The sequence below is a fragment of the Cyprinus carpio genome, chromosome A22, assembly GCF_018340385.1.
Source record: "Cyprinus carpio isolate SPL01 chromosome A22, ASM1834038v1, whole genome shotgun sequence".
NCBI classification, from domain to species: Eukaryota; Metazoa; Chordata; class Actinopteri; order Cypriniformes; family Cyprinidae; genus Cyprinus; species Cyprinus carpio.
This window is the reverse complement of record NC_056593.1, coordinates 17,719,033-17,739,294: the sequence shown is the minus strand read 5'-3', so window position 1 is coordinate 17,739,294 and position 20,262 is coordinate 17,719,033. Positions and strand designations below refer to the sequence as shown.

At 33.9% G+C, this 20,262-nt stretch overlaps 1 protein-coding gene across 4 annotated transcripts in view; it reads left to right on the top strand.

Moving 5' to 3' along the window:
- The window catches only part of LOC109066562 (metabotropic glutamate receptor 7-like), a 200,621-nt gene that overhangs the window by 101,513 nt on the left and 78,846 nt on the right, over positions 1-20,262 (top strand). For 3 of the 4 annotated variants that reach the window (XM_042712141.1, XM_042712140.1, XM_042712142.1), the window contains exons 5-6: positions 7,566-7,703; positions 17,010-17,126. In XM_042712141.1, the coding sequence (XP_042568075.1) occupies positions 7,566-7,703; positions 17,010-17,126 (255 nt within the window). The remainder of the gene's footprint in view (positions 1-7,565; positions 7,704-17,009; positions 17,127-20,262) is intronic. The other variant, XM_042712143.1, reaches the window with a different exon arrangement.

Sequence of the window (20,262 nt, the reverse complement as noted above, 5' to 3'; positions counted from 1 at the left end):
TATCTATCTCTGTCTGTCTGTCTGTCTGTCTGTCTGTCTGTCTCTGTCTGTCTGTCTGTCTGTCTATTTTTATTTATTTGCATAAAGAAAATAGAAAGGTAAATAGAAATAAGAACTGATATCTAGGTCTAATTCTAGTTGAGAAGTAATTATTTTGAACTATTTGCAAATCAGTATGCACACATGCCCTTTTAATTGTGTGCCTAATTTGTCAAAAAAGCAAAATGTTTTGTCTTGTCACATTCAGTTAGGAATTACATGAATCAAATTTTCAACTCAAAGTGGCCATATTTGAGAGATATATATTTTTTTAATATATAAATGAGAAAGTAACTATTTACTAATTATAATTTTTTAAAGTAATTATTTAACATTTTTACTAGCAATTTCTGAATAAAAGTTGTTTCCTAAAGTAAATCGTACACCATTTCTCTCAGTGTAACTGATAAACAATAATACTGTCATTTTTTTTAAAATTAGAAGTACACTTGCATAACAGCTAAAAATGGCATGGACTAAGGCTACGTCCACACGAAGCCAGAGCTTTCCCTATTTTTTTTGTTCCTCGTCTCAAGAAATATCTGTGTGGACGGGGCCTAAAAAGCCTAGGATTAAATATATATTTTTATAGTGTCTTTAACCACAAGAGGTCAACAACATTTATGCCACACTGAGAGATATGGTATTCAGTTATTTTCTGGACCAGTTATATTGCATTATATAAGTTAAATCTACTGCAGAGCTGTTTAGTGTTAAATCTCAGTGTTAAATCAAACATTTTTTAGTGGCCTTTTATTGTGGCCAGCCTAAGGCACACCTGTGCAATAATCATTCTGTCTAATCAGAATCTTGATATGCCACACCTGTGAGGTGGATGGATTATCTCGGCAAAGGAGAAGTGTTCACTAACACAGTTTTAGACAGATTTGTGAACAATATTTGAGAGAAATAGGCCTTTTGTGTACATAGAAAAGGTCTTAGATCTTTGAGTTCAGCTCATGAAAAATGGGGGCAAAAACAAAAGTGTTGCGTTTATAATTTTGTTCAGTTTATTTTCAGCCGAAACTGAATATTTTAAGAGAGTTGAGGTTGCAATAATTCATGTCAAAAACCGGTTTTGCTTTAAATAGAACAAGCAGTGATAAACAAGTAGGAGCTACAGTATGAAGATAAATAAACATACAAACAAAATGACACTTTTGACACAAGCTTAATTTTTAATGTTTATATATTCCACAACATAAGAAAGTAATCACAATTCAGCATGCAAACGTAATTTATTTTTCTAAAATTTATTATTGTTGTTATTATTATTATTATTATTATTATTATTATTATTATTATTATTGTTGTTGTTGTTGTTGTATTCTGAATGTTCTATAAATGTAAAACAATGGGAGATTTTATAACTCATGATCCTTCAGAAATCATTCTAATATGCTCATTTGCTGCTCAAGAAACACTTATTACTATTATCTATGCTGATCTATGTTTTTCGTGGAAATCATGATACTTTTTCAGTATTCTTTGATGAACTGAAATTTCGAAGGATAACATTTATTTAAAATAGAAATGTTATTCTAATAATGCAAAAGTCTATCACTTTTGATCAGTTTAATGCATCCTTGCTGAAAATAATAATAATATAATAATAATGTTTTACATTACCAATCAGTCAATCAATCATTTAATCAAAATAAAAAAAAAAAAAAAAAATCATACTGACCCCAATTTTTAAATTACAGTATATGTACATCTTTATTATTTTATTTTATTTTATTTTATTTTATTTTATTTTATTTTATTTTATTTTATTTTATTTTTAGCACAGGCTGCAAAAAAATTACAAATTAATTAATTACTTAATTAAAAGCCTACAATTATCTACAAAAAAAAATTAAGTTTAATATTTAGAACAAACCCTAATTAGAATGTGTTAGGAATCTAAATATACCAATGCTTTCTAAGACATGTTTCTGAATATAACAACAAAACAATGAAAGCATTTCAGCATTTCGTCTACATTTGGTCGAATCAGTGCTGAGAAGGTTTTAGTTTTTTTTTTTAACCTATTTTCATAGTTGCTACTGTACATACATTAATCTACTATTTTTTTTCTTTAGTCTGACACCATTCAAATGATTGCCAATGCAAGCAGTTTTCCAAGAAAACAGAAGCTTATTTCCTTATTTTTCTTGTTCGTCTGACAAAAACCGCCACTGAAATTATGCAAGCTTGATGCTCATCTAAATTATTATCTGTTTTCTTACCACCTCCCCCAATGACTTGTTTTAGCTGAATCGATCTGAAGTTGTCAGTCCCCATCTGTCTGGAGCTCACTTCAGAGACGGAGACAAATTGCGAGTACATTAGCCGGCTGCGCTTCGCAACAACATTATATCAGCAGCTCGGAGACACTCGAAGTGGAGTGACAGCTTGGAGTGTGATCGTTGTTGATTTGGAGATCAGTTCGGTTTGCCTTTTCTCCCAACAGGCTCTGAGCAACGTTTAACCTCAGACCGTCCATAAAATCACAGCGAGGAGGCTAAGATCTAGCGTGGCACTTGAGACTCAGGCACTTTATTTGAAGCGTCGTCAGCGCTAGCGATTGTCACCTAAGGTTTCCCGCATGGCATGATGCCACAAGTTAGGATTTCTGATGGAACGTCTCTTCTTGAGGCCTTGGGATGTCTAAAAACTGCAATGTTTTATAAAGTGGTCCAGGAGTGGTGTGGGAACCTTCTCATTTGCTTGCACGGTTCCCATGACGATGGATTGGTCGTGGGTTGCGGAGTCAGAAGGAAACGACGTAGGCCTGCCTGAATTAATCTTCCGTGGCGATGCCTGTTGAAGAGCTGGAAAGACACATACGACTGCCTACATGTGCTTTAAAGGAACGCATGCTGGTCTTCAGTCTTTTCAGTTTAAATGCATGCCCTAGGGAGGAATACATATGTGGGTTTCCTACTTGGATGTGCTTGTTTGTGTCATGATTGATCTAAAGTCTCTCTCTTCTCATAAACACATTAATTTCTGCAATTATGATAATAGTTATGAATGTTTAGTAATGTTCTGTAACAGTTTAGGCCTATTAATGTTAAAAATTATGGCACAATTTTTACTATAGTATTCAACGGCTATATTTGCTAATTTTATCCCCAAAAATAGATAAAAAAAAAATAAAAATCTTGCCTTTATTAATAGTACATAGTAAAAAAGATGTCAATAAACAAATATTTAAAATAAATGTTTACACACTCTGTTAGGTACAATTAATCATGATTAATTACAGAAAAATGTGTGATTAATTAGTCATTTATTAATTGTATACTACACATTAATTATATTGTTATTATTATTATTATTATTATTATTATTATTATTGTATGTATATGTGTATGTAATTGTAAGATTTTTAAATGTCTTTTAAAAAGATTTTTTATGTAATTGTAAGATTTACAAATGTCTTTTAAAAAGTTTTTTTTTTTTTTAGCAAAATCATTTATCCTTTCAAAGGCTTCATTTATTTAATTAAACATATAAAAAACAGTAATTTTGTGAAATATTGTACTTTATTTTCTATTTTAACATATTTTAAAGTTTTATGTATTTTCAGCATCATTATTCCAGTCTTCAGTGTAACATGATCCTTCAGAAATCATTTTAATATGCTGATTTGATGCTCAAATAAATAAATAAATAAATAAATAAATAAATAAATAAATAAATAAATAAATAAATGTTGAGTTAATATTAAATTGAAAACGGTTGTATTGCTTTATTTATTTGTTTGTTTGTTTGTTCGTTCTTTCACTCTTTCTTAATTATTGTTACTGTACATTTTTATTTTATATGTAAAATATATATAGGTTATTTTTTTAATATTGCTTTATTTTTATGTAATGCACAGATATATATTCTGTCCATTCGAATACATTAGGAAGATAAATTATGAATGCGATGCTACACTGTAATGGATCATTTTAAACTGTCTCCCCATAATTTTTTCATCTCTAGTGCTTTATTTAACGGCTTCGTGTCTAATCTAATCCCTCCTATGGCTTTTGACTAATGTAAAGTCTGGTCAAAAGTCTTATTTTAGATATATTGTTAATTAATATTTATAAAAAAAAGTGACATTATTGGATAGCAAGGATAGTTCCTGAATCCCGCTGTGGTGGAGGTTCACAGGCTGCCTGTTAATTTCTCAGCAACAGTGCAGCTGTTGAACGCTTTAAACAAAAGGTGAAGCTCTAAGCTTTGTCCTCCAGACATGGAGAAAATGACACAGACAGGCCTTTGGGAGTTTCTTGTGTACAAGGCTTGTGTACAAATAAGCTGCAATTAGCAGAATTTATGAGCGAGCACGCAAACCTGCCGAGGATCCGTTTCTGAGTCAAGTACGCCCGTGGAGGGATGGGTAGAGCACATTTGGTCGAGGTCATCTGACAAATAAACTGAAAACATGCATCAATCAGCCTGAGGAATAATTTAGCTGCTAAGGCCATAGAACATAAACAGCAGTTTTTGAGCATGGGTCAGTATGTTGTAGTGATTATGGCATTTATTCATAAAACATGAGCAGAACAAATTTTATGGTAACCTGTTCATAAAATAATTTACGATGCAAAGTTTTATGCAAGAATGGTTTTATGAACTACATGCAGAGAAATTTGATCTGCTTGGATTTTATGGGAATTATGTATTAAAACATTTTGTGTAAAAATGGGACAGTTATCGTACAAATGATTTTACGAACGATTTACATAGACATATTTCTGCTTGTGTTTCATGAAAGGGATACATGTGTTGTCAGAGCCATGGCTTTAAAATTACTGCACATACACTGGCGTTGTTGAGCTATGATGCTCATGTGGGAAAAACAAGTTCAAATCTGGCTTGCAACATTTCCTGATCGTGTTCCACCTGACTCTCTCAGCATTACATGTCTTTTGTAAGCAAAACAAATGTCTGATAAAACGTTTCAATTCTAATGTAACAATCTTTCTGTGTAATTAATTTGTAGTGTGAAGTTTTTTTATTAACATCTTTAGCTTTTTAAGTATTAATATTGAATTAAACTGGCTTGCAAATCTTTCATAAAACCAGTTGTTTGCTTTATTAACATTAGATTTACACATGCTACATGAAAAAGGCCCATTGTGTGTAATGAGAGCCACAGCCTAGCAGTCGGTGCACATACTTGGCACTCAAGTGTGAAAAGTGGGTTTGGATCTGACTCACAACCAATTCACATTTTCATTGCCCTTTTCTCTTCACACATTCAGTTCTCGATGAACTAAACAAATGTCTGTGTAAATCATATGTAGAACTGTTTTTATTTGTAATTCAATTGAATAATTACATTCAGTTCACATCTGGTTCACAAATAGTTTGTAAGGTTGCACTTTATTTTACAGTATGTGTACTTACATGTACTTATAGTGTACTTACAGTGTATTTATCTAAGAGTAATACAGAGTAAGAGTAAGAGTAAGTTCTGGTAATACAAGGTAACTACATGGGTTAGGGTTAGGTTTAGGGGTAGGGTCAGGGTTAGTACCTAGTTATTACATAGTTATTATAATTACTATAAAAAGTACATAGTACGTACATGAGAAACAGGACTGTAAAATAAAGTGCTACCGTTTGTAAAATCAGTTTTACGTTAGTTGTTTAGGCAAGAATTTATGCAAAAATGCACCTTCTCATGGTGCACATGTGGGAAACCTGAGATTGAATCTGGCTTGCATATGCTTATTTTCACCCTTCCTTCCCATTATTTTCTTTACTCTCTCTACTTTCTCTCCAAAAAAGTCTTAATATACTTTAATCAGGTAAGACACCATATTGAATTTAATGTGGATGTAAACGAGGCTGTGAGGGATAGACTTACAGATTTCACAATAGTATGTGCTAAATAAATGTCCAGAAATCGCTTTGTGGAGTTATAGTCTCCTGAAAGTTATTTTTGAAAAGATGTTTCATTAGCTAAACAATCAATATGTTGTTAAACTGCAGTACAGTCCATTGAACGCTCTGTACTTCTATCCTTCACAGCTTAGTTTTCATTCCTGTCAGAAATTACATATGGTGCTACCCTGAATGAAGTCTATAGGCACTTCAGAAAAGTGTGGTGATGTAAGTCAGTTACTTGTTTTACGTGCACTGAGTATTCGAGGCAAATCTTGATTCAATCGATCACAGAGGAAGTGACCGGACTTCACCACCAGACTCCAGCCCTTAAGATGCCAACACGGGCCATGCAGCTTTGCACCCGCAGATAATCCAAATACTTGCTCCGACTCGAGAGTATGCAATGCCCAGGAGTGCATTAAAGACGTCAGCTGCATTTGTTGACTGGCTTAGGGCAGCTCTGCTGTAGCAGCTTAATGATAACACCTTATCACTTATTTTCTAGTGGGCAAAACAGACCCAGACTCACTTCTTTTGCAGTCTGCTGAGTGGAAGCAAACAAAGTTTAAATGAGTTATGACTATGTAAGGTTAGCCGATGCCTGTGGCAAAATTAAAAGTTCTGCTGACCTTTGTCTTTGTAGCTACACTGTGGATGAGAGCCATAGTGTCCTGAAGCACAAACCTATTTAGATGAGGCATGTTATTAGCCTTGATGGCAGACAACAAGGACAGACTCAAAAGACTCTTCAGGATCTGGATTGATAAATGTTATTGTTTGTCTGCTGATGGCGAACAGTCTGAATACATGCTAAACAACCTGAAGGTGAAGAATGGTAAATGAAGATGTTAATGATTTTTTGGGGATGCAGAATTTTTGCCACACAAATGTGTTGTGGCCTTTTCACTCCAAGGCTGATGATTCAACAATTGTAACTTCTCTATAAAAATGTTGAAATGCTGTACCTGTGATTTAATAGCTCACAGAAACTGGTTACGATTATACAATTAGTTACAATTATACTAGCATCACATTCTTGCTCAGTAATTCAGTTCAGCAGGATGATGATGAAATCACTAATCAATCCCATGTGAAAATGTAACTATTTTACAAAGTCGTTTTGTATAAATTTGTGCAATGTGATTTGTACAGAAATGTATGATTTAAAAAAAAAAAAAGTGTGAATAAGGCTGACAAGTCAAAATTATGAACAAATGTTCTTCCAGTGATTCAATAGAATGTTCATTCAAAATTATCTGGTGTGTAATAATGCACGAAAACATCAGTGTTGTTATGTTGGTAAATAGTACTTGGTAAATGTTGGAGCAGTAGCATGTAGTCATTGACTTCCATTGTATTTATATTGTCCATACTATGGAAGGCGATGGCTACTGGCAACTGGTAGCCATTTGGTTACCAATATTCTTCAGACTATCTCCTTTTTTGTCTTTTTGTGTGTACGTGTCCATGTGAGTATGTAGGAAACCAACAAACTTGGCACATTATCATTAATTTTTTTATTTTTTTTTTTTGGTAGATGTACTAGTGTAGCAATTTAGGTATGTTCAGGTATAAACAAAATAATGGCTTTTCAGGTAATATTACCGTTTATCTGATGCTATCGCTAATTGTTTTACGTTGTCATTTAGGTTTCGACCAATACTTTACATCACGCACACTGGAAAACAATAGAAGGAACGTCTGGTTTGCGGAATTCTGGGAGGAGAACTTCAACTGCAAGCTCATGAGTTCCTCCAAGAAAGAAGACACTAGCAGAAAGTGCACAGGTAAATTCTAACAGCTTTTTGCCTAAACCCCTCATGCTATGAAATGCAGGTTTTCTCTTGTTTGCCATCATGACTGAAAACCTTAGCTGAAACATTATGTGTAAACTGGTAACTGTACAGTCTTTTCATTGATGGTAACTGGTCTAAGTTGATCTTTAGCAACAACAGGCGATCAGGTATTTTTGTTAACTCGTTGACCACCTAATTCAGGGGACCCCAACTACTGGGTCGCAATCCACTACCGGGCCATGGTAGAATTGCTACCGGGTCGCAAGAACGTTCTTGGAAAAATGAATATAGACATGACACTCTGCGGCGCCCGGGGAGCAGATGGGGGTCCATTCCCAAGCTCAACTCCACCTCAGTCGTGGTATTGCCAGGCCGAGATTCGAACCTACAACCTTAGGGTTAGGAGTCAAACTCTCTAACCATTAGGCCACGACTTCCCCAGTATGTGATTGATATGGAGTAGCAATTTGACAATTTCATGTTATACAAGTAAATGAAAGATTGCTCTGATCTGTCACATATTAGGGGTTAAACAGGGATTGCAGTTGATCTGTGATACATACGGATGGGACCCTATACTGTTCGGCACACACGTGATTCACAAATTAATTTGACAATTTATACATTCCAGCAATTTTAATCCAGAAGAATAAGTAACGAGAGAGAGCTCAATTCAATACTCACGCTCTGTTCTCGCACACAATCAAAGTGCACACAAGCCCATAGAGATGTGTTTCAGACAATGCGGAAATACAGAGTTGCGTAAATGTACACATAAAATTAGCTTATGTCAAAAACGCTTCATGGCATTGTCATTGTGCTTTAAATAAATAAATATATATATATATATATATAATATATATATATATATATATATATATATATATATATATATATATATATTATATATATTATATTATTTATTTTTTATTTTTTTCTTGATTATTTAGCTGGATTTTCCAGCAAGGAATTATAAACACTTGCTGCAGTGATTAAAAAAGTATTACAGTTACCACTGTTTCCCTAGGATTTTTTTTTTTTTTTAAGAAGAAGAAGAAGAATCCTGTCAGGCTCATTGACTCCAGCTTATTAGCACTGCATTTCTGAATACAAAGCACATTCTCCTCTGTAACAGAGCTCTCAATTACATAAGCTTCCCTCAGCTCATCATGGCTAGTTCAGGCTGACAGGTTCCCAATTCCCAGTCAGCTACAAGATAGAGTACTTGCGCATCCAGATTGTCAACTGAAATTTGGGAATATTCCTAACATGATAGCAGAAGTATGCATGCAAGGTTGTTTTCCTTTCTTATTTAAAAATAATAAATAAATAAAAATGTAGGTTTAGCTTTGGACGCATTAATCCAGGATTGAGTAGAACATTACATTTTTAAGCAATGATACGCATAATTACTAAAGTACTATTTCTAAGTTGTAAAATCATTTTGAAATTGTGTATGCATGTATTTTGTCTCGTAGCCTGTGGAGAAGTCAATATCAGCACAAAGGATAAACACTCTGGAGTATCCAGAGTAATTAATGTAGGAATCAATACTATTGACTACGTGCTAACGAAATAAAAAGAATGACAAAGAAATTGTTAGCCAGAATTGTTCTGTATTGTATTATATGTCCTTTCACATTTCTCTGAGAAATACGATGCTTGTCAAGAGATGTTTATTGATATTTGAACCGGTGAAAACTCGATTGACTAACTTAATTGACTAACGATGTGCACAACTGTCACACAGGAAAATAGAGACAGTGTACAACAAATGGTTTTGCTTCAGGACAGATTTTACAGTGAGGAACCAATGCTGTACCAAACCTCTTTATTGCACAAAATTGAATTTCAGTGGTTTGATGCTCTCAGCAGCTAATAATTCATTGCACAAAACACCAAGGTGCAAAGTGGTCTAGCAGCTCTAACAAGCCTAACCAAAATGGTCTACCAGGTCAAAATGAGGTCCACTAGATAGTACTTGAGGTGTTACTTGGAGTAACATAAATCAGATAGAAACTATTTGACTGTCGCCTACACCTTATGTCAAGTTGGTATTAACATAGCACTAGCCTCAGACGGACAGTCGACTCGCCCACAGAACGCCCACAGTCTGTTCGCAAACCGTCTGATGCACATTGCACGAAGATGGCAAGAACTGACTGAAAAACACTATCCTTGCTGGTAACTGTTGTGCAATTTGTTTATTCCCAGACTGTTTAATTTTTTGGCGCCAGCAAGTGTTACCAATTGTGGTTTTCCTGCACAATTGGGCTACTTTTACACTGTTGCTGTGAGTTGTTATTTTAGCTTGCAAGTCAAAGCAATTTCACAATTTTGATGGAGAGGAAAAGGACGAAAAATATTGATTGGTCTACTTTTGAATAAGAATTATGCTGGTTTTGTTTCACAGTTGTTTTTGAAGTTCTTCACCTTTCTTGGTTAAGTGGAGAGTGTTTGGCCAGTATAAACTGAAAAAATGGAAATCGTATGCGTTTAATCAAAAGTCTAGCTATTTGAGTAGTAACATAGACATCTTTTACGTGCATGAGACCAAAAAACAAATTAGCATATGTTGGCTTTTAAAAAAGTTTTCAACAATTGCTTGCATGCTATATTGCCGTTCAAAAAGCAGCATAATAGAGTCCTATTTTTGAGCACTAATATGGTTGTACAATCATTCCTAAATGCAACTATGAACCAAACACCTATTTTTTAAGAAGCATTTTTTTTCTTCTTTTTTTTCCTGTATCTAAAACATCAAAACAAAATATTTTTAATTGAAAAGTGACATTTTTGTATGATAATTAAGCCATGTCCACACCAAGGATGAAAACTATAATGATAACAATAAATTATAGTTTTTAAAACTGTTCTAAATGTAAAAAGAATAGCAGAGTTCATACCACAACAATAACGATAATGACACAGAGGAACAATATTGTTGGAATCACTTTTAAGATTTTTTTTCAGCTGATGGATGATAAAAACAAGATGTCCTCTAACTAATACGCCCGCAGAGGTCATTTGTCAAGATCCCTGAAATACGACCCATCAGAGCGTATACTACAATTGCATTTCAGGATTCATATAGCTCAGTTGGTAGAGCATTGCGTTATACGACAATATGCAATCATGTGGTCATGGGTTTGATCCCAGAGAACGCACATGCTCATAAAATGTCTATGCACTGTAAATCACAATTTTGCATGATTTCTGTGAGGGTAGGTTTAGGGGCCAGGTTAGGTGTGGTCATTTGTACAAATTCATATGAATTAGCCACCTAGTAAAATATGTACAAATTGCCATGAGATCAGGTTGGACCATGTAAAAAGTCCACAAATTGCATTTAAATAAACGCGCATTTTGATTGGTAATGACAGTCATATGTCATTTCATGATGATAGACGCAACACAATGCTACAATTAATTACATACAAGATATATTGAAATAACATCAAAAATAATACCAAATAAAACACTTGAATAAAAAAAACATATAAAACAAATTTGTTGGAGGCAAGTTGGATAAAAACATTTACAACCAATCAGAATCCATCCTGCTTTAAGGAGCTCAACGATTTAAAGGAGCAAACAACAAAACTGCAGTGCGTGCTTATACTAAACAGAACGTTATCACCTGTTGGTGTGGACGCTAATATAGTTATATAGTTATAATATATCTTTATAGTTATTGCTCTTTGAATGAACGGGCCTTTAGAGTTGTTTTTATGCAATAAATCTCATTTACACTAATTTTGTTTGTTTTATTTAAAGGGGTCATATGATGCTGCTAAAAATTATATTATTTGGTGTATTTGGTGTAATGAAGTGTGTTTATGTGGTTTAAGGTTCAAAAAACATTATTTTCCACATACTGTACATTATTGTTTCTCCTCTATGCCCCACCTTTCTGAAACGCGTCAATTTTTACAAGGCGATATGAAAAGTGAGGTGTGCTCTGATTGGCCAGCTATCCAGCGCGTTGTGATTGGCCGAATGCCTCAAGCGTGTGACGGAAATGTTAACCTTAACATATTGTGATGCCCTGTCCGGCCGGAGCGACAAGACATAAACATAAAACCCATTATAAACATGATATAAACATGATTTCTAGTCGTGTCCTCTTTTGGAAGGCCAAACAAAGTAGTTCCGCTTTCTCAACGAAACAGCATCACACACCGCGGCCTTGAGTGAACCGCAACTTTACAGATCTTCTTTACGCACCAAGAGCTTGTAACACTCCAAAGAGAAAGGAAAAAATTTACATTGCATCCTATAACCCCTTTAAAAAGTGGAGTCTTGCACTGATTTTAATTTATATATTAAAAACTCATCCACTATACAAATAGTTGCATTCTACTATATATATATATATAATATACACTGACACCTAGTGGTGTGGATGAAGCATCACTAAATGTGGTTGCATTCGGTGAGAACTCATCCACTATACAAATAGTTGTCTTTTACATTACATATACATATACATTATATGTGGTGCTTTTTTTCCATTTGTGATTCTGATAACTCACCAAGATAGAGATAGAAGCTGTAGTCATCCAAATGTTGTAGATCCAGACACTGTTTTCCACAAGTTTATGGTTTTGGTGAGACACAGACATTAAGAAATCTTGTTTATTGAGTGTCTTATCTGCTCCTGGAGTCTCGGGACAAAGAGTTGAGTCATTCAAGAACTAGAGGTGATGGCAGTTTCTGTCAGCGACAGCTGGCAATGACAGTCCACATCGCCCGGAGACGCCGTCGGTGTGAGGGCCAATTTACAGACATCAAGGGCCCGAGTATGTGATGAGAGAGAAAGCACATGGTGTCCTCTCTGGAACAACAATGTGCGCTGGGGGGCAAAGGAGAGTCAGCTCTGATGAATGAAATGGGAGAAGCGAGAGAGGAGTTGGCTGTAGTCCAGGATCACGATTGTATGGAAGAAGATGCAATTAAAGAGGGCTGGATTGGAAAGCCACTGTGAATTTGTAATACATTTTTGGGTTTCTCTGATGTGCTCCTGCACACAGGTCATTACGTGTGTGGCATGATCCCCACTGCCACCATTAAAAAGACGTAATGAGATTGTTAGCACTAATATTAATAGTCCTAACTGTCAGTTTTCAGTGGCTTGTGCCAAAATGCAACAGTTGCGCAGTTGCATCTTGTTTTCCTGTAATAACAACAAAATGTCTATAAAACAAGATATTTTTACTTAAAAAGTGTTACATCCCATGACGTAGGTTGTACTATTCTGGGGCTAGTCATGTGTTTTGATTGTTTTATTCTCTGTGCGATTTAGAATTGTTTTTAGAAAATATATCTTTATTTCATTTTCAATACTTATATTTTTTTTATGCTGACACCTAGTGGTGTGAAGGATACATTATGCAAAAATCAGTGACTTATTAACAACTTCTGCAAACAAAAGTGTCGCACAATATGACATAGTCTTAAAAAAAAAATATATATATATATATATATATATATATTTAGCTGGTCTTGTTATCTCAACATGACGGCCACCATCAGGATACTTACTCTGTAAAAATAAAACATCTTTTTGGGGCACTGATATGACTTGAGAATTCATGTGAACATATATTATTTTGAAACATATTTTCAAAGTTACTTTTTTATTATTATTTTAGTAAGTATAGACCTCAATGAATTCAGCTGGATTTATGCTTAAAACAAGACAAGCACATACAAATAAATATTAATATATTATTATCTGCAGCTTTGCTTTTTGTCTAAATATTGTGTGTTTAAATATTTGGTCTCATTTTATATTAATTGGCCTTAACTACTACGTACTTACATCAAAAAAAAAAAAGTGCAATGTACTTTGGGTTCATATTGTGTTGCAAATCACTTTAGCTACTATTCAGGTGGGATACGATTAAGGTTATGGAGGGGTTTGGTGGTATGGGTAAGATTAAGGGTCAACAGTGTAATTATAAATTCATTACATATGTTATGTTTTTTTTTTTTTATAGTATGTACATGTATGTACACAGTACGTACATTGTACCAAATTATTAATTTAAATGCAAGTACATAGTTAAGGGCACTTAATATAAAGTGAGACCAAATATATTTACTGCAATACAAGACAGAAATACTCTTGCATGTATTACTGTGCAGTTTTCCCCTTTTCCTCTCTCTTGCTGAATGCCATTTGGAATGCGTTTAAAGGAGTGAAGACCCAGAGTTCAGTGTCCTCTGGGCTCTGGAGTATTTGAATTTAGACTCACAATGACACTTCATGAAAATGACAGCTTCTCAGTCCCCTCACAAAAGAAAACATAAATGGAAAATTGCCTGTGGAATTGCTGTTATTATCTGCGTTTTCAATAGAAATGTTCAGAGAGACTGATGCACTTATGTTTTTGCAAAATTATTAATAATATATATATATATATAACATATATATATATATATATATATACATATATATATATATATATATATATATATATATATATATATATATATATATATATATATATATATATATATATATATATATATATACACATATATATATATATATATATATATATATATATATATATATATATATATATATTTTGTATTGAAAAGTTGTAATTTAGCTTCACATTAGCATGTATACGTCACATTTATCATTCTTATAGATAAAGTATTTCTTATTGTTTGTCTGAGGAACTCTATTTTTGGTATATTCAATTAAAGATAAAACGGAATTCAAAATCATCTTTAATTTAAATAACATGGTTTATTTTTAAGTTAACAAGGTTGGGATTTGTTTTCCTTTAGTTTGTATTATTATTATTATTATTATTATTATTATTATTATTATTATTATTATTATTATTATTATTATTATTATGTTGATGTACACACACTTCTTCTTCTTCTCTTCATTAAAACTTTAAGAAAAATCATCTAGTATAAACAAACAAATAAATAAATAAATAAAAATTGTCATCTAATCAAGATGGACTGATCATGATAGCAGTTTTGTTTTATATCCTTGTTCTTTGTGCAAGTGTGTCGTATCATTAACAAACAGCCGCTTTTTGAGTAGGATGTTCTGCTCTGAGGAAACCAGGACACCCTGATTCGTTCCTTTCCATTTTTTTGACCTCTTTCAGCGGGCGCCAATCAGCCCACAGACATCTATTCACCATAATTACATGCTGTGTTTATCTATGTAACACATGCTCCAGGATCGCTTCCATTTTCAGCGACGGGTTTTGCAGAATTATAGCTTGATAATAATGAGAGTGACAGCCATTGCCTAGCATATCAGAAGCAAGAAACGCCCATACATCCATCTCTCCATCCATCTATATCGGGCTTTATTGTTCTGACTTGACAAGATCAAACAGCTCTCGCTTGAACTAGAATGATCAGCATACTTATCCTTTATATGTTTGCGTGTTTATTATATACATCTGTAACCACTGGGATTCTGGAGGTTCCGCAATGATGTTCTGTTTCAGTTTATTCTACTCCACCAGCAGTGTCACAATGTCTTTTTTGGGGAGGGATGTGGCACGTTTTAAAACTGTTATTCCCTACTTAAGCAGAATCAAGCTACCTAATTAACTCTGAAATGCCTAAAAGGTATTTTGGAGATCAAACGGAATCTTTCGTGGTGGATGGCGAGGCACTCTGTTTGCGCTCATGAATGGCTGCATCAGTTTGTTTTAGAATAAAGAATTGTGGGTAGAGTTGCCTCAGGCTGCCGTCACAGTGGGTCCACATCTCTCAATTATCTCTCACATGGAGAACTAAAAATGGTCGATTTCTTTTTGCAGTGTGCAGATGCAGACTCAAGAGGCAAACACATAGGATGCATCTTTGCATTCCAAAACAGCTAGAATGCAACAGAATCCCAGCTAATGGTTACATTTTCAGAACTTTGGATAACGTACTGGACAAAGTTATGAACAAATGTTCTTCCAGTAATGTTAATGGAATTGTAATTCAAAGTTATCAAGTCTTTAATAATGCTATCAAACTTTAGAAAAAAAAGACAATTATTCCTTTTCCTCTTACTTCCTCTAACTTTTTTTTCTCTTTCTTTTTTCCAAATGTGACTACTTGTTTTGAAACATTCAGACAACATAATGTTACATCACTTGCTCACCAATGGGGCTTTTCACTTCACAAGATGGTAACTGATGGACTGGCGTAGTGTGGATTACTTGTGGATTATTGTGATGTTTTTATCAGCTGTTTGTCTCTCATTCGTATGGCACCCATTTACTGCAGAGGATCCATTGGTGAGCAAGTGATGTGATGCTACATTCCTCCAAATCTGATGAAGAAACAAACTGATCTTGGCCACAGGAACTAGAGGTGCTGTGGGCGTTGCAGCACGCCCTGCCGACAGCTGTTTCACTGCACTGAAATTTAAGATGACATGGCTTGAATTTTTTTCTACATATTTAATTTTCCACATTTACTCATGAAATTGCTCTAAAGATGATTATGTTTTTCTATATTGTCGAATGTGGTTCGTTATTTCTGAATCAAAGAGCTTTTGGCCAGAGTGCTGTCAATCACTGCATGATTCGCAGCCATATTGTAGCCTCTAAATTTTGTAATGCTCAACACCATTTGTTCGAAGCGCTGTCAGTGCTTCGTAAAGCTTTTTTACCCTTGCCAGTTAGGCTACTTGAATCAGAATTTGCCAGTTGCTGCTTGAGATGCAGATAACTCGACCACAGACGGTCTCTGTTCTATTTATTCTGATGACTTTCGTGTGACTGATCACGCTGTAGCTAGTATGAGTAACAAAGTGCTTTCTATGTGTCCAGATTTGACTGCAATTATAATAACTGACACTTCAAATCAACATTTAAGGATAAACTTTTATTAAATGTAGTCTGAATGTTTGATGTCTGAAAATATATCCAAATGAATAACCTGATGATCCAAGTAACGTGCTTTATGTCTTAAGTTCTCACTCTGCAGCAAACAGTTTATATGTATTTATATATAGGACTATACAGCCATCTAGTAACACAGTGATAGATGAAAAATGGTGCATAATTTAGAAGTTATTATTTAGTAAAATCCCTATAATATATATATATATATATATATATATATATATATATATATATATATATAATATATATATATATATATATATATATAATATATATATATATATATATATATATATTAAAGAAAAAATAAATATTATTGAACTTAAATTACAAAAGCACAAATACATATATACATATATATATTCGTTCTCATTTATCTCTTTCTTAATTTGTATGTTCATCTAAGTGTTTGGGCTGTTTAACCGCGGCCCCAGCCTGCGACATCAAGCCCCAACCCCCAGCACCCTCCAGCACCCCCAAGATATAATATGTTCCCGTGGCTATGATCTTGGATGGGCTGAGGGTGAGTAGATTTTCAGCAAATTTTAATTTGTGTGTGAACTATTTCTTCAACTTTCATGTAAGCAAAATAAATAAATAAATAAACAAATAAATAAAATATTTTAAAATATTGAAAAAACTGGACATTTTACACGTTCAGAGAACAATCAGAAATTACGTTTCATAACTTAATGGGAACATTAGAAAAAAAAAAAGTGATATTAGAAAAAAGTGATAATATAACTTAGAACCAGTTTTGTTTTCTGGGATTTTCCTGAGATAGGTTTTAAAAATATTAACCACTTTAATCTTCACACACTATATTAAAACGTAATTGTACAAATTTAATAGTTAATTTACATGTATTTTCCATTTTTCATAAATTCCATCATTGCATAACATTTTTATGCACACAGCCATATACCTCTAACCACACATACTATGTACACTCAGTTTTTTATTTTTTATTTTTTGCACTAATTAGTTGGTCCACAAGGTGGCAACACCGGCCCGGCCATTGTTTCAGTCAAGAAAGAAACTGAGGAGATGGAGCTAGAAAAAGATCTTGTAAATGCATCAACAACAAATGCCCACGTTAAAAGTGGGGTTAAAAGATACTCGCAACTCTAGTTAAAAATAACTTCTTTTTTTTTAAATCAGTTATAACTTCTGGATAGAAATAGCATAGATATTGGATGAATGAAGCTTTAGTATGCATGTGTTAATCGACTATGTGTTCATGTACATTATCAAATGGAATGTAGTTTGAATGGCTGTGCATTCAGCTCTACGTTTTAAAATGAGGCTGGTGCCATGATGGAGCAGTGCAAGCCAAATGTTTGTCAGTGTTGGCGTGCAAACCTGCTTTGCTGTGCTGCGTAATATCATCTACATGTGTATGTCTAGGTTATCAGAATCTGCAAACAGTATGAGGCACTAAGCATAGTCATTATATGGAACCATTGGTGTTTTAGCATGTATGTAAATATGTAATATTGTGGATTCTGTATGTCTTTATTATTTGTCTACTTATTTGTTTGTTTTATTGTTTGTGTTTTTGGACTGTGTGTGTCCTCAATAAAGTATTGATTGATTGAATAATATGCATATGCAAGTCTTCATATCAAAACTAAGTATATTTTGGGGTTTAGATGTAGAATTCTTAAAAAAAAAAAAAAGATTAATGTTAAATGCAGTGGAATTATGAAATGGCAAGACAATAAACATTTACATTAACATCTATGTTCATGATAGCTTAGAGCTAAGGTTCTTTGCTGTTTACATCAGGTCTGTTTTATTTGGTATTATTATTAATTTTTTTTTAAACAAACAAACAAATAAATAAATGAAATAAATAATGAATTTGCAGTTCAAATAGCATATGGCTGATACAGTTTAGGTGAAACCCACGCATGTTGGAAACTGGCACTCCAATTAGCTTAAACATCTGGCAAGATCTATGTTCCACAATAGAATTTGTATTTTATAACTTAGACAACAGAATCAAATGGATTAAAACAGCTCGTTTTTGAAGAAAAACCATTACTGCAGTCAAAAAGACCATATTTTCAGTGATTCTTGAAATTTGAGCGTTTGTTGAAGATCCAAGGTCATATTTGTTGATGTAAAAGCTGTTTACAGTTTGCTTGAATTAGTCTTGAATATGGTTTTTGTGGAGTCAAGTATGTTTAAAAATAATTAGATTTAAAGGAACAGATCGCCCTAAAATTAACATTGACTAATCTTCAGGCTATTTGGAGAAATGTATCATTACATCACTTGCTCACCAATGGATGCTCTGCAGTGAATGGGTGCCGTCAGAATGAGAGTCCAAACAGCTGATAAAAACATAACAATAATCCACAAGTAATCCACACCACCACAGTCCATCAGTTAATGTCTTGTGAAGTGAAAAAAAAAACTGCATGTTTGTAAGAAACAAACCATCATTTCTGGACAAAAATTGAGTCCATAATCCATAATAAAGTATGTCGCCTCTTGTCCTCTCACATAAAAATCCATCCACATTTTGTTTAAAACTGTTTTGGTCAATTGTTCCTTGTAAACTGTGCTTGATCTGTGCATATTTCTCTCCTGATTCAGACCAGACAGGGAAGAAAGCAATATTATGGAGAGAGGACTCCCATCTGATTTTGTTTCTAGCTATAATGGTAAACAACTGCTGGTGATACTCAAGCTGATGAGGAAAATTTATCCCAATTCACTTCTGGTCAATATGAAGCAGAGATTTATGACAAAAAAAGTCATATACTAGGGACTAAGGCAATTTTCTAAAAAAGCTTTTGATCAGGGTACTGTTTTCAGTCAATGGCAGCTAGGTGTAATTGTGAAGTATTGTCCAACAAGATATCTATCACCGTACTAACAGCTTATTATTTTCTAATGGTTACTCTGACCTTCAGCGTGTCCGAACCTCTTCCAGAATGTTTTTTTTTGTCACTGTCTGGGATCATTGATGTCTATTGATCTGAATCCCTCAAGGCTTTCGGCTGACCCTGGCAAGATGACTGTCATAACCTTTCATTTGATGACATCGGGATGTTGAGAAAGTGTAAAACCTAATTAAATAATGTTTAGGAAACACGCATGCAATGCCATTTATAATGGAATCCCAGATTTGGTTTGGTTTCCATTTATACCAAGGATGTCTAGTTAACCATTAGCATCTCAATTTCTGAGATGTAAAGTCAAAGGCAGCAGAAAAAAAAAAAAAAAATACATAAATACAATCGTCCTGCCCTACAGGTTGGGGCTTTTTCTCTAAGGGCGTCTTCAAGATGTCAGTCAATCGTCCTGCAAGTAAATATGATCTAAATAATGAGATCCACTCATAAAACAACTAAACAAAGACCCAAATCAAACCCCATACAACATATCTTCAAGAGATCTAATGGCACTTTTAAATGAGCTGAAATTTTCCCAAGCTACTTTTCCTGTTCTGTCAGGCACTATTAGAGTCACTTGCTCCTTCCTCACAGGAGTAGGGCCATTTATGATTAAGCTGTCTCAATAATACACATATTTGAGTTAGCCATGGTTGATGGGACAGAAAAGCCTACTAAGCCAGCTGTAGTATGCTTAATGAAAGAAGTTGTAGTGGGAAGACAGACTATAAGAGTGTCCCTGAGGAAGCAGGA